Raw genomic sequence first — 17804 nt, forward strand, 5'->3', positions numbered from 1 at the left:
ACTGTCTTGCCTGAAGGATTTCTGTGCAGTGTGGGTCTGCTGGGGAGACTTCCCTTTCCCCCTTGTCAGTGGCAACCTCTCCTTCATCTTCTCTTGGGAGAGATAGATACTTCTGCTATCTGCAGAGCTTTAAGCAGACAGGTTAAACAATATCGCAATGTTTACAATGCTGCTATATTGTCTTCAGGCTCAGCCCTCCCACAGCATGGTTTGAACATCTGATCTTGTTAATGTGTGTCTGTGCTGCTTAGGTTTTTGTTTTTGCCAGCTTGACACAAGTCAGCATCATCTGGGAAAAGGGAACTTGAAATGAGGAAGTGTTTCAGTTTGGCCTGTGGGATTACTGACGGATGTGGGAGGGCCCAGTCCACTGTGGGTGGTGCCATCCCCTTGGCATGTGGTCCCTGATTGTACCGAAAGAAAGGCCGAGTGAGCTATGGGGAGCAAGACTGCTTCAGTTTCTGCCTGCAGCCTCCTCTCCTGCTTGAGTTCCTGCCTTGGCTCCCCTTAGTGAAGGACAGTGATTGAACTCGTAAGCCAAATAAACCCTTTCTTCCCCAAGTTACTTTTGGTCATGATGTTTTCTCATAGCTATGGAGACCATTCCACCCATGCCTGGCTCAGTGAACCAGTGAATTTATTGGGGTTACTCATAGGAACATGGACAGCTTATGGGCAGCTATGCTATCGAGTTTCCTTCTTTCGCCATCATTTACTGCTGTGTGTTCTCAGGAAAGCCCTCCCCTCTCCAGTGAAGGGGAATATTGGTAGTCGCAGTCCCATGGGGGCCCAGCCCTGGTGATGAACGTTGCTCTGGTCTAAGATGGCGACAGTTACATCCAACCTGGAATCAGCCTCCCAGCACTCCTGTTGTTGCCCTGGGTATAACAGTTCTTCTCTGCCTGGTTTGACGAGTTTCTTGTTGCTGTTTTTGTTGTTGTTGTTGTTGTTTAAGATTTATTTACTCAGGGGCTGGAGAGATGGTTCAGAGGTTAAGAGCATTGCCTGCTCTTCCAAAGGTCCTGAGTTCAATTCCCAGCAACCACATGGTGGCTCACAACCATCTGTGATGAGGTCTGGTGCCCTCTTCTGGCCTGCAGACATACAGACAGAATATTGTATACATAATAAATCAATAAATATTTTTAAAAAAGATTTATTTACTCATTATGTATACAGTGTTATGTCTGCACATATACCTGCAGGCCAGAAGAGGGCACTAGATCTCAATACAGATGGTTGTGAGCCACCATGTGGTTGCTGGGAATTGAACTCAGGACCTCTGGAATAGCAGGTAGTGTTCCTAACTGCTGAGCCATCTTTCCAGCCCCCTTGTTGCTGGTTTTAAGCAATTTGAATGTAATTCACTTAAGCATAATTGTCTTCATGTTTCTTCGGTTTAGAGTTTTGTGATGTTCTTGTGTTTGTGGGGTCAAAGCTTTGAACAACTTTGGACGTTGGTGGCCATTGCTTCTTGCGGCATTTCTCCAGCTCACCCCAAAGTCCTCCAGAGACCCCAGTTAATGCACGTGCTGCTCCCGCTGTCTCAGCTCTCTGCAGCTCCCTGTTCACTTTTAAAACTCTTTTTACAATTTTATTATTATTATTTTTTGTCCGTGTTTTCTCTTGTCTAGTTTCTATCGCTATGACTTCGGGTGCACTAGTCTCTATCTCACATGTCTTTATATAGCCTATTATAAATGGAAAATGGACATGTTAGAGAGGACGTCATAGTTCTAAAATTTTTAAGTTGTCTCATAGACTTTTATGGAGAATAAATTTTGTTTTGTTTAAGAAAATGACTCCTTTTGCCTCTAGCTAAGACTAGATGGCTCTTTGTGCTCTCACAGTTAAGCAATTGGTGCTATAATCTACACTGTCTCTCTGGTCTGAGGTCCCCTGGGTCTCTCTGTCCCTCGTTCCCCTCATGCCCTTTCAGTTGTCCTTTCTAAACTTTTCTGATTTCTGCTGCCATACTGCTCTGAATCACCACCATTTCTCTCTTGGCTGGTAACCCTGCCCTCCTCAGGGGCTCTCCTGCTCCTTAGTCCCTTTGTTTCATTTCGATCTGTGATTTCCCACAACATCCCAGCATCCTTTGGTTTTTCGAGACAGAGTTTCTCTGTAGCTTTGGAGCCTGTCCTGGAACTAGCTCTATATTCCAAGCTAGCCTTGAACTCACAGAGATCCATCTGTCTCTGCCTCCCAAGTGCTGGGATTAAAGGCGTGTGCCACCACTGCCCGGTGTTGGCACTCTTATAATAGCTAGAAGACCACATTCTTCTTCCTTCCCTCGGTTTCTAGGTTTTTGGACTTCAAATGAGCCCCAGATGCCTTCCTGAACAATTTTTCCCCCTTTCTCTTGTTTTGTTTTTTTTTTTTCGAAACTGACCAAAACTCAGAAGAAAAATATATCTTTTCTTGCAGTTCAAGAGAGAATATATAGTCATCTTTGGAGGTTCATTTTCAGGACCTCTCATTGGTACCTAAATTAGCAGATGTTTCCGCCTGTTCCAGGCAATGGCCTGGACCTGTGCATGTCCTCTCTGCTGTAAACCATTTCTAGGTTGCTTAGAATACTCATACAGTATCGATGCTGTGGGGATATTCAGTGCCAGCCCTCCCCCTGCCCTATCCTAGGTAGGGCTTCTTTGGCTGTGATAAAACACAATGACCAAAAGCAACTTCGGGAGGAAAATGTTTCTTTTCATCCTACAGCTGTAGTTCATCATCCTGGGAAGTCCGGGCAGGAACTCGAAGCGTTAACTAAAGCCCAGGCCATGGAGGAACGCTGCCTCCTGGCTTGCTCAGCCTGGTTTCTGCCTGCCCAGGTATGGCATCACTCCTAGTGAGGCTGGGCTCACCTGCGTTATCAATAGAGACTTGCCTGCAGGCAAATCTTATGGAGGCATTTTCTCAGTTGAGGCTCCGTCTTCCTGAATGACTCTAGTTTGTGTCACCTTGATATAAAACCAACCATCACGTGCCCCAGAATATTTTCTTTTCATGGTTGGTTGGATGCAGACCCTATAGACCCTACTTCATGAGTTCTAAGGCAAATCAAGTCAAGATGTGTCTTAGAGCCATATATATACAGGAACATGCCAGGGTTTAATTGATCACACTTTTTCTAAATGTTACATAAAGTTGTGGCAACTGAGACCTGTTAAACTGGATGGATTATATATCTAAAACTTTTGAAGTCAGGTTTTGCCTTTACCACTGAACTCATTTTGTCTCTGCCAAGCCCTTCCGGTTTAATGGAATGCAGCAAACAGGCTGAATCCTTCCTTGACTTGCTTGCTACTGGGTCAGAGTCTAAGGAACCCTATTCTGCCCACTCAGCACTGTGTGAAGTCCTTTTCTTCCTTGGGTCTTTGCCACTGTCTTCCTTCACCAGAATGAAGGCATGGGCTGCGTGTGAGTGTGCCCTATCTCAGTGCGGATAGGAACTGTGTCAGGCAGCTTTCCAGTACTCTGATAAAATACTCTCGTTAGTTACCGCCATTCACGGTACCTGAGATTCTAGCTTGTGATCGCTGGGCTGTTACAGTTTAGTGTTGTCAAGATGGGACAAATGGTGGAGGGGGCCTGTTTATTTCTGACAGCAGGGAAACAGAGGGGAGACGGAGGGAGAGAGTTAGTTAGTTAGTTAATTAATTCAGGACTCCAATATCTTCTTTGAGAACTGCCCATAGCCTAAGTTCAGCTCTAGCTAAGTCATATGCTTTGATGGCTTTACCACCTCCCATTAATGCCACAGGCTGACTATAATAGCCTTTAACACAAGGGCCTCTGGGTGGCATTTAAGATCCAAACTATAGCAGAAATACTGCCATTTTAGGATAGTTTTGCCTCAGAGAAGTCAGGGTGTTAACTCCCAGGTCAGTGTGAGGTTGTATGAATCTCAGCATCTTTAATTTAAAAAAAAAAAATTCTACTTTTTCCCTGACAGTGTCTCATGTGTGTGTGCGTGCATGCTTGTCTGTCTGTCTTCTGTTTGTCCATCTCCCAGGCTTGGAAGGGGTCATTTGGAGGGAAGAGGGACAATCACTCCTATTTTCAGAGCTGGGGTTTGGTTTAGGGCCGATGAGGAAGGGTAAAAGTGTGGTCCTTTATTTCCCCTTCCCCAGCTCTCCCCGGTGGTAATACAGTGAAAGCATCTGCCTAGTGTCGTGGTGCGGTCTGAGTGGCTGTACTCCTTAACGCAGGAATGTTTGTCCCTGTTACTTGTTGCTGATGCCGGGATGGTCTCGTCGATTAGTCCTCTGCAAAGCAGACGCTGGGGCTGTTGCAGTCGTGCACCTGGCTTTGCAAGCAAATCGCTGGGTTCTGTATTTGACCCATAGCATGTAGAATTGCATCCAACCCTGTGAAAGGTTTATAACATACCTTTTACCTTTCAGGCACATAGAGATGAAATCCAGCGCAAATTTGATGCCCTTCGCAGCAGCTGCACTGTGAGTATGAACAAGCCGAAGATGAGCGGAGTAGAGCCGAGAAGGCAAAGGGGAGGGCTCTCTGTGGTGTCATTGCATTGGTGACTGCTTTTCCATACGCTCTTGCAGCATGAAGACCATAATGCTTTTATTTTGTTTTAGTTTTTCAGGGGGCTACTGCTTTTAAGGATGTTAAAACTGTCCTTTAGGTTTTGGAGGGGAAGGGAGTTAGGATAGTTAAAATAGTCAAATAATTCTTCCTCTAGCTGGGTCTGGGGCACGTACCTATATAGGTAGCTAAGGTAGGAGGCCAAAGGACATTGAGGCGAAGCCAGGCTACAGATGAGAACTTATCTGCAAACAGAAAGCCAAAGCATTTCATTTTCACCCTCACTATGAAACTGTAGAGAGATTCTGACCAAGCTCTCAAGGTAGCTCATTCCCTTCTCCAGCATGGAAGGGTCCATGGCCCACCTGGGCAAGAAATTATCCCAATGTCAGGGACTGGTTTCCCACGTGGCTTCTCCATCCTGTGGCCTTTGCCAAGAAGAAAGGCTAATTCGTTCTCCTATAGACCAAAAAAGTTTGTCTTCCTAATAGGGAAAAAAAAATCACCTTTTTAATATGAAAATTCACAATCTAGGACCCTTGTGGGTGACATCACTTCTGTGGAGCAATTCTATCAGCAGACGAGCGTCACTCACAGGTTACATAATCCAGTCAAGTCAGTGAAGAAGCAAAGTCTATTTTTGATCAAAATGAAGGACAGAAATAGGCCCCTTTAGGAGCTGGGGCCGCTGTCCTTATTTGTGCTTCTGTATCTTTGGTCGTTTTGTGGATTTTGACTTTCTCGGTCCTCGGTGGTCCTGTCCCTGTGTGTACGGCATACGCCTGTGGATTTCCAGAAGCACCCCTCCCACACACGGGTACCTCTTTCCTTTATTGTCACACTCAGTCTTGCTAGGGAAGGTTCCTGTGCAGAGCACTGATCCCTGGAGAGCACATGACCAGCCATGGAGTTGCTAGGTCACTAGATGGGTTTGTCAGGCAGTTTTGGTCTGTGTGTCCAGATGTGGTGGGCAACGGTCCTGCCTCCACATGCCTGTCAGTCGCCCCTCCTCCCCGTTCCTTGGAGAACTGGTGGACTCCGTACTTGTCCGTCTAGTATTTTTAGTTCCTGATTTTTGCTCCAGTAATTTATACCACATACGTGCTTATAAATGACCACAGAGTAATAAAATACAGATTTTGTGTGAAGTCTCTCTTTTCTTTCTTATTCAATTATTTTGAAATAAGACCTCACCTTGTAGCTCAGGCTGACCTTGGACTTTCTACCCTTCTGCCCCAGCCTTCCAAGTGCTTCGATTTCAGGCAAAGGTCACCATTCTGTCCCTGAGATTCTTTGAATGTACTTAAATATCTTTCAGAACAAGGAGTCTATGAAGAAGAGAAAAGTTGATAAATTTAATAGATAAAAATATAAGTATTTTTTCATTCAAAATACTCTAAATCAACAAGATTAAATAAAAAGAAAAATAAATTATGAGAAATGTTAAACAGCACACTTTCTTTTCTAGAAAAATCATAAGTTTTTACAAATTGATACCGATCAATTATCTAATCAATAGCAGCAGACACGAGCTGTGCCTCCTTTACATGACTAACTCTTCCTCAAGCTTGGAAGGCTTTAAAACATGTCAGTCGGCAAACCTGTTCCGTTTACCCAACAGCGCTTTTTACTTCTTCAGTTTTCTACCATAGACGTTAAAAATGAGCTTTCTGTGTGTGATTGAGGTGTGATCGGTATAGACTAGACTTCAGGGGTTCCGAAATGTGTAAATGCCCGTGAAACCGGCAGAGTGGGAATAAGAAACACCCCCCCACACACACACACACCCTTAAAGGTTTACATGTTACTTTGTGAAGCCTGGCCACCAATTTTAAAATTGCAAGTTTGGCCATAAGGGAACCTGCCAGTATGTGAAATTAGTTTGATTTTTGGTTTAGCTTATGTAATGCTTATACTTTTAAATTTTTATTTCTATTTGTTTTTTTTTTTTTTACCACTGGTATTTGGTGGTAAGGCCTATGGGACCCTTTCCAAATTCCGGGGGGGAGGGGGGAGGGGGCATCTAACAGAGTGTCCTCCACTCCACATATTAACTAGAACAGAGGGAGACACAGGGGTCCAAGCTGCGGACTCTGGGGTCAGGCAGACAGGGTTCGTATTCTAAAGCGGCCACCAGCAACCTGTCCAATACCATCTTCCCATTTCTTTGTTATAAAATGGGACTAGCCTATAGCCTCGCGTCTAGCGTGGCATTGATGTTTCCAGTTGACAGTCAATGACTGTGGTTTGGGTTCTGGATGAGGGAAGATGGGAAACTGTCCATTTCTGAGAAGTATTTGAGTTTCAGAATCAGTAAGACCTTGGCAGCAGGAGCCATTGGCATTGGGGGTGACAGCACCTCCAAGGACACCTGCGGTATTAGATGGGGCACCTAACAGACACATCCAGGCTTGGCCCACAGAGAGGACTAAGCCATGTTGGCTTCTGCAGTTACCTCGGGTTCATACCATAATCTTTGATTTGGAAAAATGGCCTTTCTACTTTAAAAACTCTGGGAACATCTACTTCAAGACATTAGCTACAGTAGTGGGTCTCAGTGACACAGTAAAGTTCAACGCAGCTTTAAAGATGCGGGATCTTGTCCTGAGTGTCCTTCCCTCTGGATGCTGTCCAAGATGGCCTCTGCTAGGAAGTGTCCCCTGTGTCACTGGTAAGAACTCCATACTAACCTAGTCACGAGGAGCGCCTGGTTAGCGATTTTACAGAGCCGGGGGCAGGAGACTTCCAAGCTCTGACCATTTCTATGTTTTGAAGGGATTTTAAAAAAAGGATTTGATTCAATCTGGCACCTAAACCCCTCCCTGTGTCTGTTTTAGAGGGGAGTTGGTGGGCAAGCATATGACACAGCTTTAATTATGAATCAATCTGTCAGCTATAAGATTAAAAATAAATAATATGCAAATAGCTGCCTTCGGGAAAGTAGGCATTAAAATAGGCTGGGTCCTGAGCCTTCGGCTGCTGTTCATTGTGTGCCTGGTTCCTGCCGCCTAACACGACACCGGTCCTTTCTAGTTCGGCGTGAGGGGTCGCATGTACAGGGCAGAGGGTAGACTTGAGAAGTGACAGGCTACTCCAGATAGAGCTGTGCATGTGTGTGCCCATCTATTCCTTTTCCTGACACCGGAGGAGACAGTCTTGTGTTCTTGTTCTCTTAGAACTGCACCAAGATCTGTTGTTCACAAAATAGCCTGCAAGAAAACCTGGCTGGCCTCCATGAGGGGAAGCCGCCCTCTGCCCTGTCTTTTTTTTTGTTTTTTTTTTTTTTTACTGTGAAGTAGAATTAGACATTCTATTTATCTTTTTTTTTTTAACCCTCTGTTCTTGGGACCTGAAAGTTAATGAACATAACTAAGTCTGTCAATAAACAGACCATCCTCCCTCAGCATGGAAAGAGTTTACTCATGGACACAAAGTTGAGCTAAGAATTGTTGCATATCACCTGGTTCAAAAGCAAGCATGACACCAGGCATCTTGGCACATGTCCACAATCCCAGCTCTGAGGAGGCTGAAGCAGGAGGCTGTGGTGACTTTGAGGCCAGTCTAGGCTAAATATGTCTCAGAGAAACAAAAGCAAAAGAGGCCAAAGCAGTCAGTGTATCTCGGTCCTCGGTTTCTGAGCCGCATCGTGGAGGGGTAAGAGACGAGCTTGAGTTTCAGAGCCGCTTTCAAGGTTTGACCTCTTTCTCTTCCAGCCGTGTGCCCTTGGTGAAGTCTCTTAGTCTCCTGGTTCCCCGACTTCCCCACCTGTAAAATGAAACTAAAATAACCCTTCAGAGAACAGTTGGAGGGATTGCTCGTTGTACTTTAACCTGGAGACGTGTCTCATGTCAGCTCAGTATCTGTAACCTGGGTAAAGCGGGCAGAGACGTGTCCGCTCACCACTTCGCCTCGCTGCTTAGAAAGGGCAGAAGCCGGTGTGTTCTGACTTGGGCAGATGGGCAGTCCAAAGTGGAAATGCTTTAGAGCCCTGTGCACGCATGCACGCCTGTCACCCCCATCTAATGAGGAAAACGGAGACAGTGACACATTCAGAACAACAATCAGATGCTGGGAACAGAGGCCAGAGACACTGGGAATGGAGGGACCTTTGCTCCTTAGCAGCCCTACCTCAAGTGGGGAGGAGCCCAGACTTGGCCACCTCATTAGTTTTTCACAGGTTTCTTCTTTAGCTTTTTATAATCTTAATTTGGGAAAAAGAGAAAAGATGACAGAAATGGGTTCATAATAATCTGTATTTTTTTTCCTGTGAATCAAAGAAAGGAAGTAGTCACCCAGAAGCTTAAATATAAACTGTGAATGGCAAGGAAATTATATTTTCTCTGTGAATAGATTTTTTGCAGTTGGTCTGTTCCCCAAGAGGTTTTTCAGAATGAAACACCATTTTGGTCACTAATTTATATCCCATATTTATCTCACAGCACAGGACTTGAATAGATACAAGACAATTTAAAAATAAAAGATCAAGAATAAATATAGGGGCTGGAGACGTGGCTCAGGGTTTAAGCGCACTGGCTGCTCTTCCAAAGGTCTTGAGTTCAATTCCCAGCAGCCTCCTGGTGGCTCACAACCATCTATCATAGGATCTGATGCCCTCTTCAGGCCTGTAGGCTTATATGTAGAGCACTCATACATAAAATAGAAATAAATAAATTTAAAGGAAAAGAGTAAATATGTCACAGATGGAGAAACCTACCCAAGTACAAACTCACTTGAGTTCCGGAATCTTCCAAGCTTGCTTGTTTGTCCCATTCTGCTCCTTTTCTTTGGGGAAGGGGCAGAAGGAAGTGAACCGGTTTGCTCCCAGTGCTCCGGTTAACTGGAGACATTTACTGTTTAGGGGAAGAGCCTCGGGTGGTGGGGTTACTTTGTGTAGGATGAAGACAGGTGGAGTGTGTGGAATTGTTGATCTCAACTAAGCCATGGCACCGGAAGTGTGACAAAGGGACCCTTAGCACGGCACAGGGTTCCATTTCCAGGCTTCTAAGGAAGCTATTTCGTCCAGGTGCCCGCTCACAGCTTGCGGTGCACCCCTTGCCAACACGGTCCACACAGGTTCCAGACCACTTGCGCCCCGAGAGGCTCACTGCTCGGTCAAATGGGCTTTTAGACTCTTATCTGTGATCTTTAGTTCTGTGTGCATAGGAAGACTGTTATATTTTTAAATTGATAAAGACAGTTGAGATAAGGGGTTAGGCATGCTAGCAATGCTAACAGGTCACAAAAGTATGTCTGTTGTAGGCGCAGAGGCCCGAAACAGTTAATAACTGCAGGCTTAAAGATGTTTCCTTTTAATTTACTTCTTTTTGTTACATAAAATTTAATTTATGTCCCACGTGCCGTAGTCTAACTATTATGAGAAAATTATCCTTAAACTTCAAAAGTATTTTATATAAATGTTCTCTACAAGCACTGATGCTAAGCCTCGGCAAAGAGAACAGGCAAGCTAAACGCACTGAAATGGAAGTCGTTCTGCCATTGAACAGGGAAATAATTTAGTAAAACCAGATTAAATCTCTCTCAATAGAATGACAATTTCATAGACTTGGAGAACTCACTGCGTAGCAGAACCCATTAAGCCGCATCGTGATGTGGTATTGTATCCTCAGAATTAGCCAGGCTTCTCTTAAGATTTCTTCCCCATCTTTGTTACACAGAATTAAATTCACTGCCTGTGCTTTTATTTAAATGACGCTTTTCATTGTGATTCTTCCCTGATAAAACTTTATTTGGCTTCCTAAGACCGTGGCTGTGTGCAGCGGCAGTGTTCTGTAGGTGGTGTCAAGGTTGATTTCGGTTTAATCAGATGATTGCAGTCTCAGACAGACCTCTCTCCTTGGCCTGTGTCCCCTTCTGCTATTAACCGGATCTCATTCCAGCTGGCCCATCCATTTAGCGCTTGGTTGTGATTGGCTCTTGCCATGTTTTCCAGATGTATCATAAGTTAGAGAGAAAGGAGACGCCTTCCCTCAGAATGCCTGCTCTAACTAAGGAGCCATTAAGTCACACACCTGCATGTCGGTTCCCATTGTCATGCCATGTGACACTATCCCGCTGCAGCTTTCAGAACCACTGACCTTTCTTGATACCTAAGTCCCCTCTTGCCACCCCACCCCCACCCCATAGGTCATCACTGACCTGGAGGAGCAGCTGAACCAGCTGACCGAGGACAACGCTGAACTCAACAACCAAAACTTCTATTTATCCAAACAACTTGACGAGGCCTCAGGTGCCAACGATGAGATTGTGCAGCTGCGGAGCGAGGTGGACCATCTCCGCCGTGAGATCACCGAGAGGGAGATGCAGCTCACCAGCCAGAAGCAAGTAAGAGGAGAGGCCGGGCCCTCAGGTCCTGGATGACCCTCAGAGGGATTTGGAAGGGTCTGGAGTTTTCTCTCTGAGGGGGTCCAAGACCAAGTAGGCTCCTGCAAGCAGGCTTCTTGTCAATCCTGGTTTATAGTTTTTAAATAAGTCCTGGATTATGGTTTTTTTTTATTTTTTCCATTGCTTATATTTATTTATTTATCTTTATTTTATCTTTTTTTTTAAAAAGAAAGCAAATTATCTTTTTTCATTTTACATACCCATCCCAGTTCCCACTCCCCTCCTTCTTCCATTTCCTCCACCTTCCTCCCTCCCCCCTCCCTCACCTCCTCAGAGAGGGTAAGGCACATTGCTTTGAGGACGGTCCCATCATTCCTCATGTTTTATACACAGTTGCTCATGGATTATGGTTTTTAAAATGGCTTTTAAAAATGGGTACTGGGGTTAAGAGTGCTTACTGCTTTTCCAGAGTTTGTGAGTTCAGTTCCCAGCACCCACATGGTGGCTCACAACAGCCTGTAACCTCCAGTTCCAGGGGATCTGATATCATCTAATAGCACCCGTAGGTAGCTGCATAAGTGTGACTGAAACACACACTCACATATATATATATATATATATATATATATATATATATATATATATACGCTCACACACACACGCCCTGTAGGCACCTGGACACATGTGGCACACACACACACACACACACACACACACACACACACACACACACACAAATAAAAATAACAATAAGAAATCTTTAGAAGTGGATAGATTGGTTTTTAAAGATGGGCTCTCAACCCTACCTAGCCAGAACTTACTAGTGTGGCAGAGACTGACAGTAGACTGTTGACCTTCTTTCTCCTGAGTGCTGGGATTATAGGTGTCGTTGTGCCCCCCACCCACCCACCTCGGGTCGTACCTCTCAGATGGTAGTGTGGATAGATGGCCTTTGGTCCCCTTGGGCTGTGGGATAGAGAAATGACCTGTCTGTTGAGTCTGTGGTTAGGAACTTCTGCTCTTCTGAAGCTCTTTGACAAAAGTCACCTCCAGGGCTTCCTGCCTGACTTGCAGACGATGGAGGCTCTGAAGACCACGTGCACCATGCTGGAGGAGCAGGTCATGGATCTGGAGGCGCTAAACGATGAGCTGCTGGAGAAAGAGCGTCAGTGGGAGGCCTGGAGGAGCGTCCTCGGGGACGAGAAGTCCCAGTTTGAGTGTCGCGTTCGAGAGTTGCAGAGGATGCTGGACACTGAGAAGCAGAGCAGGTGGGACTTCCCCTTTCGTAGAGAGCCAGTGCCAGGTGATCACACCTGAATCCCCCCAGAGCATCGAACAAGGCCACCAACTGTCCCAGTGTCCTGAGACCACGCTGTCTCCCTGGACGCAGGACATTCAGAGCAATGACCAGCATAGTCTCAGGCGAGCCAAAGAGGGGTGGACATCCTGGCTGAAAATCTGGCAAATGTCACATGAATCCTGTGGTTGTGCAGATGCCCAGAACAAGGCTGATAAAAAATGCCCATGCTTTTCTGTAGAAATAGCCTTCCCAAGATTCTTATCCCAACCGTGTCACCTTAGTAGTGAGGTCGCCACCATCTGAATCCTGGTCATGAGGACTCTTTCACTTCCTTCTGCTCTAGAGCGCTGATGCCTTGGATTGCCTGGGCATTCCCTCATTATGTGTGTATGAGGTGCTTCGTATTATAGGATAGGGCGCATTTGCCTGGTTTCTTTTTATTAGATGCCAGCAACAACTTACTGCTCAGGCTGTGATAGCTAAAACCAATCCTAGAAGTTACCCAGTGTCCCCTGGGGTGAGCATGGAACTGCACCCACTCCCTTCTCCTCTCTCTCTCTCTCCCCCTCCTCCCCCCACTTTACCTCCTATCTTTTCCTTTTAAATATTCCTGCCCAGTTCTCAGTTCCCTTCCCGCTGGGCGTCACAGTTCAGGGAGTACCGTTCTCATTGAATGTGCTACCTAACTGAAGGGTGCTAACACTCAGAGTGTAACCCATGGCAACTCGCTGTCTTTTCTACCATGTTACATAAAGATGGCCAGAAACTACCTTGAAATCCAAGGGCCCACTGTTTTACTTTTTCCACACGGGCCGACATTAGCTGGTGACTTCATGTCTCTTCCTATGTGGTTTCTGTCCTTCAGAACCCTGCTGATGTCACCTCCCCAGGGGGCTCTGTATCCCGTAAGTAAGGTAACCTAATGAGACTGTGTCAGTCACTTTCGTATCCCCAGCAATTACTTGGTGGCCATGGACTTTATAATAAAATATGCTGGCTGACTGGTCTGCTTCCTAGCTGAGCTGAAATAGAAAAGATGGGATGCAAAAGATGAGAACTCCTAAATTATGAGAGAAACTGGGAGCAGCAGTTGCCTCGTGACAAATTCGTGTGTTTGATGTGAGGGACTGCTGTTTTAGAAACCTGTTCCTTCCCTTCCTTCCGCTGCCCAGGGCTGAGGTTCCACGGAAGTGCTGGCCACTCCCCCACAGATACCTTCCAGAGCACACTCAAGCCCCACTTCTCTCTGAGCTGTTCTTCAGTCTGTCAGGGATAAGTCGGGGGCCTGGGGAGTGGATCTGGCTTTGGAATGGAGAGATACACAGCCACACCTGCAAGGTGCATGCACTGCTTCATTCCGTGTCTGGGCGATCGTGAGAGATCCGGCCTGCTTCTCCACTCTTGTTTGGTATTATGTAACCCTCATCCTAAGAAGCCAAGAGTCACCTTCCAGTTGTTTAGATGTCTGTCACCTAGAGTAGAGAGTACTGCCTGCTTGCAGAGCAGTGGAGAACAAGGAAGAAGAGGAGCTAGGGCAGGGTCGTGGAGCCCGCGCATGGGTTCTCCAGGACGACTAAGAATTTCTGGAATAGAATGTTGTCTCACACAAGCCAATGGTGGGAAAATAGAGGGCTTAGATGTGGGAGAAGAAGGGATTTTCCTCCCTTTTACATTTGAATTTTTGTCTTATTTAGTGGATGCATTCATAAGTTTCAAGTTTCTATGAGCCCTCAAAATGCTTAGGTCTTGCCTGCGCCCTAAGGGGAGAAGGTGGTCACTCAGATTCGAACGGGATCCCCCGCGGTCTACCGCACGCTCTGGTTCCTTGGTGGCGGTATGGAGGGGCCATCTGCAGGCATCTGTGACACTCTGGACACAGCCCCATCTAGTCCAGTTGCTTTTGAGAATGACTTTCCTCTTCAGCCCGAGCCTTTCCACAGTCAGTCCCCGCAGGAGCTTTTACTGCTGCAGTGTAGCGAGCTGCGTGAAATCACACCTGATGGAGGTGTATAATCAACTCCTGAAATGGCTAAGGCCTGACCTATGCCTGATCACGCAATGATCATCAGCTGCTTGCATATGCGTGGGCCTATGGGCAGTGCCCACCTGGCAATCCGGGATTGGCAGCCCATGCCTACTTAAGGGCTGGGAGAGGTTTGCCTGGGGAGAGAGGAAGGAAAGAATGAGGTTTGCCCGGGGAGGGAGGAAGGAGAGAATGAGGTTTGCCCAGGGAGAGAGGAAGGAGAGAATGAGGTTTGCCCGGGGAGGGAGGAAGGAGAGAAAGAGGTTTGCCCAGAGAGAGAGGGAGAGAGAGAGGTCAACGGAGAGAGAGGAGGAGAGAGGAAAGGAGAGAGAGAGAGAAAAGAGGAGAGGAGAGAGAGAGAGAAAAGAGGAGAGGAGAGAGAGGAGAGAGAGGGGAAGAGAGAGGAGAAAAAGAGAAAGAGAAGGAGATAGATTGCTGTGAATAAAGTCCTGAAAACAGCTGCAAGAAGAGCTCCGGGTGTTGCGTTTTTCCTTGCTGGTCGAGGGTGGACGTGACACTGCAGGGCAATTTTAACCAAGTCTGAATGGGTCAGACTTTTGCTCTGTAAGCTGTAGGGAAGGAAGACAGCATTTAAAGGTAGAATACACGGTTGGGCTTCTTCTCTGGCAGGGCGAGAGCCGATCAGCGGATCACCGAGTCTCGCCAGGTGGTGGAGTTGGCAGTGAAGGAGCACAAGGCCGAGATTCTCGCTCTGCAGCAGGCGCTCAAAGAACAGAAGCTGAAAGCTGAGAGCCTGTCCGACAAGGTTAGCGCCCATCCGCCCTTTCCTGTAGGGAAACGTCTTCCTTTCCTCCTTTAACTTAACTTAACACGAATTCAGATACAGCTGTGGTAAACATATTTCATAAGCATGCCTTTGCTCCAAAAATGCCAGACACGATTCACCTCAGGGCAGTCTTGGTTGGCGATGGCATAGCTGGGTACGCTGGGTCCCAGGTTATCCTGCATGGGTGGTGAGTTTTTGACATCTCCCCATGGACCCCAAAAGTCCAATGCTGGGGACGCAATGCTATTTTATTCCTAAAAGGCTTCAGAAGCCTCCTGTTGCTTCCTTCAGCAGAACGTGGCAGCAGTGACTTGTTCTTGAAGTGTGACTGTAGGCACATGTATTTTTTTCTCTTGCTATAACCAAGTATTTGGGACCAGCTAATTTATAAAGAGTATATTTGGCTAATATTCTACAGGCTAGAAAGTCCAAGATGGTTGTATCTGTTGAGGTCCCTCTTGCTGTGACATATTGATGGCAGATACTGCGTGGTGAGGCAGAGCTCCTCAGGCCAGCTTAGGCGTCAGTGTAGGAAGCCACTAATGCCTCCCTGGGGCCTCGCCTTAAGAGCCTCATGTAATACTGATATCCAAAAGGCCCCGCCTCCAGCTATCATCCGCACCTAAGTCAGATGAAGTTTCTAGTATTTGGGGGACAATTCGGACCACAGTCCATGCACACAAGTCCTCAGTGTGTCACGTCAGGCCTGCTTGCGTTCTGTCCATGCCCTGTGGTCTGCCGTATACCTGCAGTGACGCGCCAGTGTTTGGTGCTTTTGTCTAATAGACTTGAAGAAATGTAGACTAGACCCTTGATAGCAACAGGAGATAACAGAGAAACTTTTGTTTCCTCTTCACATATGTGCACATAAAATGGCAATTGGGGTTTTATTTCATGTTTATAAAAGTCATTTCTTGGGGCTACTGTGGAAAAATAACAAAATCACAGGAAAAATAAAAGAAAAGCTGGTACCAGTTACCTTGTTTGCTTATCTTATACACGCAGACATGTGCATACACACATTTTTTATAACTTTAGACTCTTACTATTTATATACTTTAACATCTTTTTTTTTTAAAAAATCATGTAACTGGAGGCTTTCCCTGGCTTATTAATATTTTTTTAAACTTGTAATTCTGAAAAACTAAAATTGCACACAGGCATCTAATTTGAGCATTGCTCTGTACAGGAAATTTGGGCTTCGTCCAGGTTTTGTTCCCCCCCCCCCATATGAATAACACTGTGATGAACATAGATTTCTATGGACATCTGTGATTAGTTTCTTACTGGAAATTCACAGAAGCCGAAGCCAGCTCTGACTCGGGGTCTAGCAGGTCAAGATTGGTAAACATTTACTGTCTTGAGAAATGAACCTTTCTGGGTTTAGCTGATTGCTGCTTTTTTAGTCTAGTTGGCTATTTTTGTAGTATTTAATAGTCAACCTCTATGTGTCTAGACATCCTGACACCACTTTATCTTATCTGTAACAAGGCTGTCGACTTCGGGGGTGTACCTCACGGTAGCTGACACCCTTGCAGTAGCCACATTCTCTGCCTTTCTGGACCAGATGAAGGATACTTGGGAATGCTCGGCCATCTTTTCTCTTTTTTTGGTTTTTTTTTGAGACAGGGTTTCTCTGTGGCTTTGGAGCCTGTCCTGGAACTAGCTCTGTAGACCAGGCTGGCCTCGAACTCCCAGAGATCCACCTGCCTCTGCCTCCCGAGTGCTGGGATTAAAGGCGTGCACCACCACCACCCGGCTCGTCCATCTTTTCATCCCAACAGCTATCATATATTTGTGAACCCTCAGAATATGATCATTTAATTAAATTTAGGCAAAACATGACCAGTGAGCTGAGCAGCCACTCTCTTAAAACTTGGTGCAGTGACACTTGGCCCACAGAGGGGATGCCTGTCCTCATATTTGTTGTGTGGACTTGTCTTTTTTTTTTTTTTCCAAATGAAAACCTGAGACTTTTAGACCGTGCTTATCCTTTACATGTGAAGGTTTGGGAACATCTCACAAAGTCTGCAGCCCTTTAACATTCCCAAATGTGGCATCATGGCCAATTTTTCCAAATGCTCAGCTCAATGACCTGGAGAAGAAGCACGCCATGCTCGAGATGAACGCCCGGAGTTTACAGCAGAAGCTGGAGACGGAACGGGAGCTCAAGCAGAGGCTTCTGGAGGAGGTGAGGAAACCACCTGGAAGGACAAGCCAGTGTGCATGTGTGACTGTGTGACTGTGTCTGTATGTGTGTGTGTGTGTGTGTGTGTGCATGCATGTATGTGACACTGTGTGTGAGAGAGTATGTGTGAGTGTGTCTGTGTGTGTTGCATACATGTGTATGTGTGGGCTGTGTGCTTGTGTGCTCTGCATCCAGAAGCCAGAGGAGCATGTTGGTGGCTTCGTCTGTTGCTGTGCGCCCTGCTGCCTTGAGACAGATCCTCTCATGGAAGTGGAAGCTCCACAGTCTGACTAGACCAGTGACCTCAAGAGATCCAGCCCTGGGGTTATTGGCATCCACAGCATGCCCAGCTTTTTAGGCGGGTGGAGGGAATTCCACCTCAGGGCCTCATTCTTGCATAGGAACTGCTTTTACCCACTGAGGCATCGCGTGAGCCCTCAGCTAAGATTTTGAAAGAAGTAAGTTGTTATATTCAGGCGATTGGATCCAAATTAGACATTCAGATTTTTGAAGCTAGAATTTCTGAGGTAGAGTCCTAAGGGGACCACATAACACTTCCTATTGCTTAACCCAGTAAAAGAGTTTGTCTTGAAGGCCAGAGCACCCATTATTTGTG

At 46.1% G+C, this 17804-nt stretch overlaps 1 protein-coding gene across 17 annotated transcripts in view; it reads left to right on the forward strand.

Moving 5' to 3' along the window:
- The window catches only part of Cit (citron rho-interacting serine/threonine kinase), a 176924-nt gene that overhangs the window by 123681 nt on the left and 35439 nt on the right, over positions 1 to 17804 (forward strand). For all 17 annotated transcript variants that reach the window (XM_075981753.1, XM_075981762.1, XM_075981832.1 and 14 more), the window contains 5 exons: positions 4407 to 4460; positions 10693 to 10890; positions 11965 to 12158; positions 14844 to 14979; positions 17087 to 17191. In XM_075981753.1, the coding sequence (XP_075837868.1) occupies positions 4407 to 4460; positions 10693 to 10890; positions 11965 to 12158; positions 14844 to 14979; positions 17087 to 17191 (687 nt within the window). The remainder of the gene's footprint in view (positions 1 to 4406; positions 4461 to 10692; positions 10891 to 11964; positions 12159 to 14843; positions 14980 to 17086; positions 17192 to 17804) is intronic.

Source organism: Microtus pennsylvanicus, chromosome 1, assembly GCF_037038515.1.
Source record: "Microtus pennsylvanicus isolate mMicPen1 chromosome 1, mMicPen1.hap1, whole genome shotgun sequence".
Lineage (NCBI taxonomy): Eukaryota > Metazoa > Chordata > Mammalia > Rodentia > Cricetidae > Microtus > Microtus pennsylvanicus.